The sequence below is a fragment of the Diospyros lotus genome, chromosome 2 (genome assembly GCF_014633365.1).
Source record: "Diospyros lotus cultivar Yz01 chromosome 2, ASM1463336v1, whole genome shotgun sequence".
Taxonomy (NCBI): domain Eukaryota; kingdom Viridiplantae; phylum Streptophyta; class Magnoliopsida; order Ericales; family Ebenaceae; genus Diospyros; species Diospyros lotus.
This window is the reverse complement of record NC_068339.1, coordinates 41,907,705-41,919,934: the sequence shown is the minus strand read 5'-3', so window position 1 is coordinate 41,919,934 and position 12,230 is coordinate 41,907,705. Positions and strand designations below refer to the sequence as shown.

General features: G+C 37.2%; 2 protein-coding genes across 2 annotated transcripts in view; both read left to right on the top strand.

Annotated features, from left to right (window-relative positions):
• LOC127795932 (protein ALTERED PHOSPHATE STARVATION RESPONSE 1-like) overlaps positions 1-4,994 on the top strand; it is a 44,937-nt gene extending 39,943 nt beyond the window's left edge. The window contains exon 4 of the mRNA XM_052327914.1: positions 3,986-4,994. Coding sequence (XP_052183874.1) covers positions 3,986-4,757 — 772 coding nt within the window. The 3' untranslated portion in view covers positions 4,758-4,994. The remainder of the gene's footprint in view (positions 1-3,985) is intronic.
• Positions 4,995-5,260: 266 nt separating this feature from the next.
• Positions 5,261-11,929, top strand: LOC127794181 (uncharacterized). Its single transcript, XM_052325114.1, has 3 exons — positions 5,261-5,887; positions 11,400-11,471; positions 11,663-11,929. The coding sequence occupies exons 1-3, from the start codon at positions 5,303-5,305 to the stop codon at positions 11,663-11,665; spliced, it is 660 nt and encodes a 219-aa protein (XP_052181074.1). The 5' UTR covers positions 5,261-5,302; the 3' UTR covers positions 11,666-11,929.
• Positions 11,930-12,230: the final 301 nt, after the last annotated feature.

The following is a 12,230-nucleotide window of genomic DNA, read 5'->3' as shown; positions in this document are numbered from 1 at the left end:
ATTCTAGAGGTTGGTCCAGCTGGTCCATCAAATGAAACAGGGGATGATAATAGTAACAACCATACAACCAGTGAAGATGATATGGACTGGGCCATGCTTGTTGCTCTAAGGAAAGGGGTAAGATCATGTGTTAAGTATCCTATTGCTAACCATTTAAATTATGCACAACCCTTTCCTCAATTCAGAGGATTTATTGTGAATGTTGATAGCACTGAAATTCCAAGGGATATTCAAAGTGCCATGAATTATCCCAAGTGGAAGGCTGCAGTTATGGAGGAAGTGAATGCCTTGGTGGGGAACAATACATGGGATGTTGTGAAACTGCTCCTGAACAAGAAGATAGTAGGATGTAAGTGGGTCTTTACTATGAAATATAATGCTAATGGTAGTATTGAAAGGTACAAGACTAGATTGGTTGTCCAAGGGTTTACACAAACCTATGAGATTGATGATGAGGAGTCATTTGCTCTGGTTGCTAAGTTGAATTCCATTCCAGTGTTATTGTCTATTGCTGTGAATTTAGATTGGCCACTCTTCTAGTTTGACATTAAGAATGCCTTCTTTAATGGTGATTTGGATGAGGAGATCTATATGAGGTTTCCATCCGATTTTGAACATGAGGTTAATAGTTGGAGCGTGTGCAAGCTAAAGAAATCCTTATACGGATTAAAGCAGTCTCTAAGGGCATGGTTCAAGAAATTTAGCATGACCCTCAACTGATTAGGATATAAACAAGGACATTCAGATCATACCTTGTTTATAAAACCCACTGGAAATGAGAAAAGGGTTATATTAATTGTATATGTTGATGATATTATCGTGACAAGTGATGATTTACAAGAAATTGACAACTTGAAGAGGCAACCAAAGACTGAATTTGAAGTAAAAGACCTAGGAACCATGAGATACTTCCTAGGCATGGAGGTAGCTCAAAGTAAAGAAGGGTTGTTCATATCACAACGGAAATATACCCTTGATCTACTAAAAGATACGGGGATGCTAGCTTGTAGACCAGTTGGAACTCCCTTAGAAAAGGGCTGGAAAATGGAAGAAAAATATGAAGATATTTTGGTAGAAAAATAAAGATACCAAAGGTTAGTAGGGAGATTGATTTATTTGTCACTTACCAAGCCAGATATAGCCTATGCAGTCAGTGCAATCAGTCAATATATGCATTCTCCCACTCAAAGGCACATGAAGGTTGTGTTTCATATTCTAAGATACCTAAAAGGTACTCCTAGAAAAGGTTTAATGTTCCAGAAAGTTGAGAATAGGGGAATTGAGGGCTATGTCGATGCAGATTAGGCAAGCTTTATAGAGGACAACATGTCAACTTTAGGATATTGTACCAAGATATGGGGGAATATGGTTACATGGAGGAGTAAGAAACAATCGGTGGTGGCTCAATGGAGGAGTAAGAAACAATCGGTGGTGGCTCACAGTAGTGTTGAAGTTGAATTCTAAGTAATAGTTCAAGGGATGTGTGAAGTGATTTGGCTAGAAAGGCTAAAGAAAGACTTGGGGATACCTTTATCTTGACCAACAAAGGTATTTAGTGATAGTAAATCAGCTATCAGTATTGCAAAAAATCCGTTGCAACATGGTCAGATGAAGCATGTGAGAATAGATAGAAGTTTTATAAAAAGGGAGATTGAAGGAGGGATAAGTCTATCCTATACACCTTATATTGATCAAATGGCTGATTTTTTAACAAAAATAGTTGCAAGACCATGTTTTGAGTCCTTAATTAGTAAATTGGGAATGATTTGCATCTATTCACCAGCTTGAGGAGAAGTGTTGGACGAGATTGAAATTCCAAGTGAAAACCTATCAACTCTCGAGCATAGATTAAAATCAGATTATCCTAAAATTATATAATTACTTTTTAAGTTGTAGATATTGTTGTAAATTTTTATTTTATTTCTGTTTTGTCTCGTAAAATTTAGGAGATAGTTAATCCTAGTTTTTAGGGGATAGATTACCTAAATCTTCTCCTACTTTATAGGAGAAAGATTAGGATATAACTTGTATATATTTTCAAGCTCTCTTAATATCAATCTAGGCAAGCATTCACGGTTTTCTAAGGCTTGTTTCAGTATATATGGCCAGGTTATAGATAGAGATGATTTGCAAGCTAAAACAAATAGAGCTGATCCCACTTAGTAGGATTAAGGCTTGATATATTTTGTGTAGTTTCTGGTAAATTCACTAAATCATAACATGCATACAAATTCAGAAGCCAGTAGTCATAACATTTTTTTTGGTACCTGTAGTATAGGGTACAGGGTGAAGTCTGGTTTAGTTATCTTATTTTGTAGTGTTTATCAAATTTATTGCAATTTTAGGTTTAGATGAGATCTTAGTTATTGGCAGATACATTAATTGGAGAATATTCTTGGGTGGTGGTTCTCTATGTATTGGGTGAGGTTTGTTAGGACCCTAGTCCTAACTAAAGCTTACTTAGAAAATAGAATTGGAAGTGAGGGAGAAATAGAAAGAAATGAGGGAGAATCAGACAGAATAATAGAGCTAAATTGAGAGAAATGAGGGAGAGAGAGAGAGAGAGAAAAAGTAAGGAGAAATATAGTGAAATGAAGGAGAAACTAGAATTATGATATTCCTTAAATTCTGATCTGATATACCTCTCAGAATTATGGCATAGCCTTATATAAAGTTATCCAACAGTTATTTACAATGGTTACCATCACTTCACTACTTCTCCACTACTCCATAACTCTAAATTAACTGTAAATATTATACAACTACTCCTAATTCACAATTGTAAATAACAACTGAATAAAAATAACTTTCTGATTCATCTAGGTCATGACTAGGTTGTGTGGTGACTAGGTCAAAAGATGGTTGTTTGATGTGCAATCCCTGTATGGAGTGTTCTTGGGTTTAAATGCTTTATTTTTTTCCCTCAAGACGAGTATAATTATCTAGTGGTCCTTCCGCGGGGATTTTTTTTGTTTGGTTGACAGTTTGGGCGAGATCTTACTACTGATAACCTACTTAGGTGGCATTTTCTTTTGAATCTTTGTTGCACAAGGATGGCAATCAGCAAGATTGCGGATATTCTTCTTACTCATTTAGTGGTAGCTAGGGAGCTTTCTAGACTGATGCTCAATTGGTTTGGGGTGGCGTTGGTGTTTCCAAGGAGGATTATGGAACTAATTTTAGTTTGGAAGGCTTTTCAGTGGATAGTAGACAAAGGACGGAGCCTGGCATTTGGTACCACATTTACTATTGTGTTCTATTTAGAGAGGGGGAAATAGGCCTTTTGAAGTAATTGAGGCATCTTTATTTGTGTTGAAGAGTAGTATTTTTTTTTCTTCTTCATTTTTAAGAAATGGAATGATCATCTCATCAAAACAATGACAAAAATCACTAGCCTTAATGTCACTAAGTGTGATCGGCTATGTGAAATCTAGATTTACAACCGTTTCTATTAATGGTCATCTTCTTTAAGACCACCATATTTTGTGATATCTAAAGGTTTCTCACCAACATTTCAATGCTATAGAATTTTTTCAATTCTTTGCATGTCCAGTGGATATTGGATATATCTTTCGTGTGCGAATCTTTATTGAGGTACGTGGTGGTACACCCTTGGAGCCTTGTTTTTCTACATACTAAAATTATTTACTTAAGAAAAATGTTATTTTAAGAATCTCAAACTTTGGAATAATCATGTGTGAATTACTATGTTTATATTTGTGGGAAATACCCCATCGCATTTAGAAGCACAGTTAAATTTTCAGGTACATATTTAACATTAGAACATGGCTTTTATGGGAACTCACGAAACAAAAAATGCATCTTGATTCTTATACCATCTCTCTGGTAGATTACCTTCTAAGATCTTGAAGTGTTTTTTTTTTTTTTTTAATTTAAAGATCCCTATCTAGTGGGATTACTGAACATGTGAGAAATTTGTGCGCTAAACAAATTTATATATAAACTTTGTCTTTGTGAATGGCAGGATGGCTACAATGTGGGCGACCATGCGAAGATGTCATGAGAAACAGTCGAAGATCGTTATAGCATTGAAGTATCTCAATATCTCTGAATCCCCAAAAGACACTAGCGACCATCATCATGACCGGACAGACCAGCTGTGGGGTATTGCCCGGCAGTGGCATTCATACTTTGAAGATCTCATGGCCCATCAGAAGGGGTACATAAGAGCTCTCGGCAAGTGGTTGAACCTAAACCTCATTCCCATAGACAATAACCTGAAGGAGAAGGTTTCATCTCCTCAGAGGCCGCAGAACCCCCCAATTCAGGCCCTTCTGCAAACCTGGAATGGTTTCCTGGAGAGCCTTCCCAATGACCTTGCAAAAACAGCCATAACCAACTTTGCAGCCATCATGCATACTGTAGTGGAGTGTCAAGCAGAGGAGATCAAGTTGAGGAACCGATGCGAGGAGTCTCAAAAGGACCTCGCACGCAGGATCCGACAGTTTGATGACTGGCATAGTAAATACTTGCAACGAAGAATCCCGCCAGAGGAGACGGATCCAGATAGGCCGCTAGACAGGGATGTGGTTGCAGAAAAGCAGTTTACGGTGGAGATGGCGAAGAAGAAGCTGGAAGACGATGAAGAAGCGTACCAGAGGCAGTGCATTCATGTTCGAGAGAAGTCCCTGACGAGTCTGAAAACTGGCCTACCGGACCTTTTCCGGGGACTGTTGGAATTCTCAGATGTTTGTTCGGATATGTATGGTAAGTTGCGGTATCTCACAGCATCATAAGCCCGATGAGAGCTGAAGTATATGGTTCTGGGCTCTTGTTTTTTGGTTTGTTTGTATAATTTGTTTTTGTGTGTAATTGTGTTATGACTTCAAATACGTCACCTGAATTGTGTGAGAGAAGTATGAAGTATTGCTTTTATTTGATTTTGATTTTTTAATTACTAAATCAATATAACACCATACTCATAAATTTTTAGTTTGTTCTTATTTATTATGGAAAGGCTTTTATCATTTTAATCTTCTTTGCCAATGACCTCGCTTCATTCATTTTATCTATTCTTTTCATTGCTTGTCTTATTGTATTGTATGATGTCTTAATCGTATTTTAATTTATTTAAAATTATTTATTGAATTTATCTATGTGTCACTTTAACAATCTTAAAAATTACGTTAGTTTCCGTTAGTAGGAGTGGGCCCAACCGCAGCTTCCTCTCCCGGCCGCATTGCCAATATCTCACTCATATTCAGGTCGGGACCAAAACAACATCAGCGAGAGAGAGAGAGAGAGAGAGAGAGGGGGGGGGAGGGGATTCCTGCGCAAGCAAATGGCTGCTTCCTCTAAACCCTCCGAAGCCGAGTCTCCACTCTACTACCACCCTCTACCTCCGGACCACCACCACCCCCACCCCCACCAGGACTACTTTGTCTTACCTCTTTACTTTCCGGCCTCCGGCCGCCGCCGGCTCCGCCGCCGCATCATCTCCGCTGTCTCCTTCCTGCTCCTAGCCGTCGCCGCCTACTGCCTCTGGCCCTCCGATCCCGATATCAAGATAGTCCGCCTGCACCTCGACCGCCTCCACATCCGAACCAATCCTGCCATTGCCGTCGATATCGTCTTGCGGCTGACTGTCAAGGTCCGCAACGTGGGTCTCTACTCCACCGACTACCGCTCGCTCGTCGTCTCAATTGGCTACAGGGGAAAGCAGCTAGGGTTTATGAAGTCGGACCGTGGCTTCGTCAGACCGAGGGGCTCATCGTACGTGGACGCTGTTCTTGAACTTGACGGAGTTGAGGTCCTGTCTGACGCGATTCTGTTGCTCGAAGACTTGGCTAGGGGTTCGGTTCCCTTCGACACGGTTACGGAAATTCGCGGTCAGCTTGGGTTGTTCTTCTTCGAGCTCCCTCTGAAGGTAAGTTTAGCAATTTTCGATAACTATTGTGAGAAAGGGAAAACGTTTTTTATACGAAAATGAAGAAATGATAATTTTTATAAAAAATAAGAAACGAAAAGGTGAAATATAAATTAAAAAATATAATTTTTTTATAAATATAATTTTAATATAAAAAATAATTTAAATATAATACAAATAAACATAAATTTTATAATACATTTAAATAAATATAAACATAAAATTTACAAAAATAGAGTAAAAAAAAAAGAAAGAAAAAAGAAAAGAAAAGACATGTGGAAGATAAAATAAGAAAAAAACAAGCCGAAAATAGTTGGTCTCCGTGACCGACGTTTCCACAGCAACGACCGATAATTTAGCTGGAACTCTAGGGTTTATAGGCTTTCTAGAGCATACAAAAGGTCTGGCTTTGATCGAATGATTGTTTTCTGCTGAAATTGGGCGGAGGCGGGGTCCGAGACAAGGTTTCCTAGCATCCAGAAGGGCGGAACCGGTGAGAAACACTGAGCGGAGATCGATGAATTGGAGTTAGGTTGCAAAGTCCATGTTTGGTGGCCGAGGAATCAGCGTGCCTTTAGATAGAAAAATACTATTGATATATATTATGTATATTTTGAATTACACAATGATATTAAAATATCTAAAATATCCCTCATTAAAGATGATGAGGCCTAAAGGTGTAATAGGCACGAGGGGTATTTTTGTTATTTGTATGCATTGTGTAACCTAGGGTGTATATAAATGACGTACCAATAACATGACTCTTTAAGATATAAACCACTCCTTAAGATATAAATGACGTACCAATAACATGGAGATCGGAGGAAATGGCAGGAGAAAGGAGACAGCAGTGGTCGTTGGTTGGTTCACTGTTCGGGCATACACATATGGCGACCAGAGAGAGAGAGGGTCACCTTATCTGTCTCTCGGTAGCATTGCTGCTCGCTGTCGACCACTGGCTGCAAGACTGCCATGCCATTTCCTTCCCTCTTGTTGCCGACCAGGGCCTGTCGCCCCTAAATTAGTTTTTACTTAGGACCCCATACCTTGAGCCGACCCTACGAGAAATTGTGGGAAAATATAGAGACCCCAAGAAAATACCTAGTGAGAAAATTATATTATAAGGCTCTACAAAGAGAGTAATGAAGATCGAGAAAGCTTTTTTGCTACGGATACTTTGAGAACATAGTGCGAGATAAAGCTTCTGGTCGCTAGAAACACGTTTTCGACCATTTTTTGTAATTTGTGAAACAACCCTGAATGTTTTGCAAATTACATAAACAACCCAAAAAAGTTTCAGACTATTTACTATTTCTAAAAAGGAAAATAGTTTAGAAACGCTGAAATCATGGCGATTAAGTGCATATGAACAATGGAGACTATTTTGATTCATCTATTTATAATCAATTTCTTGTTTAGAGTAAAAGGACGTTCCCAGTACTTATCCAGGGATTATCAGTTTAGAATATGGTAGATTTATGGTCTATGAAGTTTCTTCGAAGTGTAATTCTAGTTAAGAAAATCAATATGAGGTATAATTCTAGTTAAAAGTATTCTAAGACCAAGTTAGGGATGTCGAAAGGAGACATATAATTGGGTTTAAAGAGGAATAGAAGCAAGAATAAGTAGGATTGACTTTACTAGAAATATAGAAAGAGTTAACAATGAAAATAATGGTAACGTATGAACTTTTCATAGGCTGTGTTTAGAACCTGCAGAAGAGGCCGATAAAAGAAAGGTAAACCAAAGGCAGCAACTTTCTAGTAGTTTTTCAGTTCCTTTTGCCATTTTCAATCACCAACCCATTGAAGCATTTTTATAATTTCATTAGTATACTATTCTAATATCATATCACATCATATATTATATTATATTATATTAAAAATTGATTAATATATTACATAAAACATTAATTAAAAATATTGAAACCAAATACTAAGAGTGCTTTTGATTGACCATATTTTTCATAAAAAATGATCATTTTTCACCCAAATATTAGCTTTTGAGATATTTGATTGACTTATTTTTTTAAGTAAATTATTTTCTCAATTTTGATCACGTGATGCTATTTTCTTACTTTTGCTAGAAAAGATTTTCTCATGAGAGAAGGGGTTATATTAAATTTTCTAAGGAATTGGATGGCAACCCACATTGCACCCGTTGAATTGTTCACCTCCAATGGAGTTGCCACCACTGCAACCTCTATCCATCCATCAACGTTACAAACCAACTCCATCGCAGACTAACTCTATAACATCTCGTATTGAGCAATAAGAAAAACTGAATCAATTTATCCTGATGGGCTTACGCAAACTTTTTAGGGATCACCCATCCTTGAGCTACCTTAACTCAAGCATGCTCAACCAGAGAGTTTTTTATCCACATTCAACCCAAAAGATATCCAGCTAGTATTATTTATTTTCCTTACTATCCTCGATATATGCTACCTTCTTTGAAGTCCCTCTCTAAAGTCTCTTCTTGGACTTGACATTGGGCTCTCGGAGTATTACATTCTCCCCCCTAGAGGACATGACGTTCTCGTCATGCGACCTTACAATTGGTCTCAGATTTTCTTCCCTTTGAGGGCTGCCATCCTAGAAGCCTGCCAGGAGCCGCTCCTTGCTCAGGCCCTCGCGCCTCGGCACCACTGCCTACCCTCATTGGACCACCTTCTTTAAGGGTTGGGTCTGATATCACCTATAACATCCCGCATTGAGCAATAGGAAAGACCAAATCAACTTACCCTGATGGCCTACACAAACTTCCCAAAGGTCACCCATCCTTGAGTTACCCTAGTTCATGCACGCTCAACTCGGGAGTTCTTTATCTACATTCAGCCAAAAAGCTATCCAACTGGTGTTATTTCCTTTCCTTACTATCCTCGATATATACTATCTTCTCTAGAGTTCCTCTCTAGAGTCTTCTTGGACTTGACCTTGGGATCAGGGTAAGTTGATCCAATCCTTCCTATCGCTCGATGCAGGATGTTACAAACTCTATCGTGTTGGAGGTGAAGGACGACTACTGCAAACCAACTCCCAGAATCACTGATGGCGATGGCTTCAACGATCGTGTCTGCATCAACGACGAATGGCGACAAGTGCAATGGTGGATTTGTTACTCTACTACCACGGGCGAGAGATATGTAGAGAGAGAGAAAGAGAAAGGGGAGGCAAGGAAAATGAGGTGGGTTTGGGAGATGAGGAAAGAGAGAGAAAGATGGGGGGAGGCAAAGAGAAGAAGAACATGGGTTTGGGAAGGGGGAGAGAGAGATGGGGGAAGGTAGAGAAAGTGGGTTGGGGGGAGAGAGAGAGATATATGGGGGGAGGCAAGGAGGAGACATAGATGGGGTGGAGGGGGGGGGGGGGAGGGAGGGAGAGAGAGAGATGGGATGAGATAGGAAAAAGACAGAGGTGGGTTTTGGGAGGGGGAAAGAGAGAGAGAGATGGGAAGAGGTAGGAAGAAGACAGAAATGTGGGTTTTGGGAGAGGAGACGGAGAGAGATAGGGGAGGCAGGGCCAAGGAGGTGGGTTTAGGGGCTAATTCTACGAAAAATAGTGATAATCAAATATTAAAAATTAAAAAATTATAACAACTTCTAGATTAAAAATTAAGTCAAACACCCTTAATTGATAATTTTTTTTGTACATAATTTCTAGGCAATTCAATTGCCTTGAACTTATTTTTTTTTTTATTAAAATTCTATACTTGCAATTAAATACACTCTAAAGTCGAACAATGGATTTGTTTTTGAAATTTTTAATTAAAAACAGAAATTGAACACAAAATTCTAATAACGAACACATGAAAAATGACAACAGAATCAAACGGGTCCAAAGTAGTTGATTTTATCTGAAATTGTTATGCTAACTCATCATATTTTGACTGAAAGCTTAATCTGACTTCTCCATTCTTGATTTATCAGTTTCTAGGTAAAACCCTAGACTTGTCATTTTAAATGCTAGGTCTAACCTTTTAAGGTCATTAAATAGTTCTGTTGCAGTAATTAAGGAAAAATGATAGAATAATTGAAGAAAGACAAAATAAGAATATAATATTTGTTAGGTGAGGCATTTCTAGGAAACTATTTTTAAAAATAATAATTTCTAAATGATTTCATGAAAATACTAATTCCAATATACAATGCCTAATTAACTTTAAGAAATCAAAGTTGCACTATTTGATTTCTTCTACCACCAAGAATTCAACCCGACAATGAGAGCACATAAAGAGACATATGATAGTAATTGAATGAAGAGGTATCGAATGCTTATCATGTCTTTTTGCACCTTAAATGTCCTAAACTATTTATTAAAAAATTATGTCTTTTAAGAATAGACTTGTCTTTTGAAAAGATCACAAATCCTCAATATATAAAAACATTACTTTAAAATTTGAATTTAAAATTTAAAAATATATGTCTTTTTAATTTTAAACCAAAGATTATGTCTTTTCATCCCATAATTATCACTTTATTTAAATAAAGAAAATAAAAGAATAAATTATAATATATATATATCATAAAACTATCAATGTTATTATTATTAAATAATATCAATATATATTTATATATAACAAGTTCATCTCTAGCTAAATCAATTATAGGAGTATCATTCTGAAATAAGCCTCAGTCCCGATTGCTATCAGCATATCAAGAATGAATAATACCTAGTGTTGAGACTTGGACAAGTATGCTTGTCCATAAAGCATGGACCCGGCAACATCACGGGGACACGTCATTTTTCAAAGCTGTAAGAGATAACATGGTTGAGATATGTTAATTATGAAAATAATTTTTTATATTTTTAAAGCATAATAAAATATCAAATATATATTACAACTCACCAGTATGCATTTAATTTTCATGTTAAAATTCTAAATAAATAATCTAATTAGCAATCAACTTATAATCTAATCTTTTTGTCCCTTACAATCTAATCTATGTTTAAAGCACTAGAGAATAAAAGTATGAAGGGTATAAAAATTGAATAGTTTTGTAGTCAATTCATAAAAAGAAAAATGCAATTGCCAAGTTATAAAATAAAGAGTAAAAAAGAAACCTTTATTTTTTAGCCTTCAAAGTGTCCCAATAAAGGACACACATGTCCTAGGCATGTCCCCTACCATAACATTTTAACAAACTTTAAGAAAGTATTGGACATGCCACATTGGAGTGCCCAATACTTATTGAAGGCGTGTTGGGGTGTCTGACATGCTGGCGACCCTGGTATAACAACCCCTGGGAAGTGTCTATGCTTTATAAATCTTTGTGTATCAATTTTACAGTGGCTGATATCATGATTATTCTTCAGTTAATTGGTCTGTTTGAAATGGATTCAAGATACAGATTACCTCTTTTGGCATGTCAATCATATTTACATGACTTTGATTGGAGCAAATGATGATACGTAGTTATTATAGTACTTATGAGAACCATTTTCTGACGTATTTGTTTATATTAGTCACCAGTCTTTCCAATCGGTCTAATTGCCTTGCATCTGATTTTTATCAGGCAAAAGTATCATGTGAGGTTTATGTAAACACTCGAAACCAAACAATTATCCGTCAGAATTGTTACCCTGAGGTACGTCTCTTTTGTTTCTGCATTTTAGACCGGTAGAATCTCCTTGTAAAATGTTCAGCTAGCTAACTAATGAAACTCTACTGTAAAAATCATTGGCCATTAATGCACTGCTCAAATAAAAATCATTTTCAGGTCTTTTGTTGACATAGCCCTCAATTTGTTTTACTTACTGCTAATTTTCCTTTGGCTAGTGATGAACATGGAGGAGCGGACTATATGGTTCAATGACAGCTGCAGCCCCTACTTGTGCATTTAAGCAGGTTCTGTTATGTGAAATCCAGAAGGCCTACGTCATATCATGTTCTGTTTCTGCAATTATAAGCATAAACTATATGAAAGTCATTGTTCACTGTCATATATCCTGTATGTATTATTCTTCCATGAAAATACTCATCTTTTGTTAAGCATAAGGTGCTAATCCTTTATTATACAATACTTTTTCTGCATCCAAACGCCAATTACGTACACATCGTGATGGTGCCTACACCTGAATGATCCAGAGTGTTGGCCTGTATGAAGAAACACTCTTCTTCATTCCTCCACCTAGCAACCTTGCTATCTATCCCACATGTCTAGTTTGTTATATGCTCAAGTGACCCTCCTGAGAAAGAAATGATCAAAGATCGAACAAGGTTACTAGTGTTACGCAGGAAAAATATAGTGAAAGCAGGGGGAGAAGAAAAGGAGAACGACTAAAAGCTCTGGATGGATTCATCTGAAGAGTTTGTTCTACAGGAGAGTGCACTGCAAGCATTTGAG

Bases quoted from the DNA above. Each gene is read 5' to 3' on its own strand.
- LOC127794181 (XM_052325114.1), top strand. From the start codon at position 5,303: ATGGCTGCTTCCTCTAAACCCTCCGAAGCCGAGTCTCCACTCTACTAC. The intron at 5,888-11,399 runs GTAAGTTTAGCA...GATTTTTATCAG, and splicing joins TCTTCGAGCTCCCTCTGAAG to GCAAAAGTATCATGTGAGGT.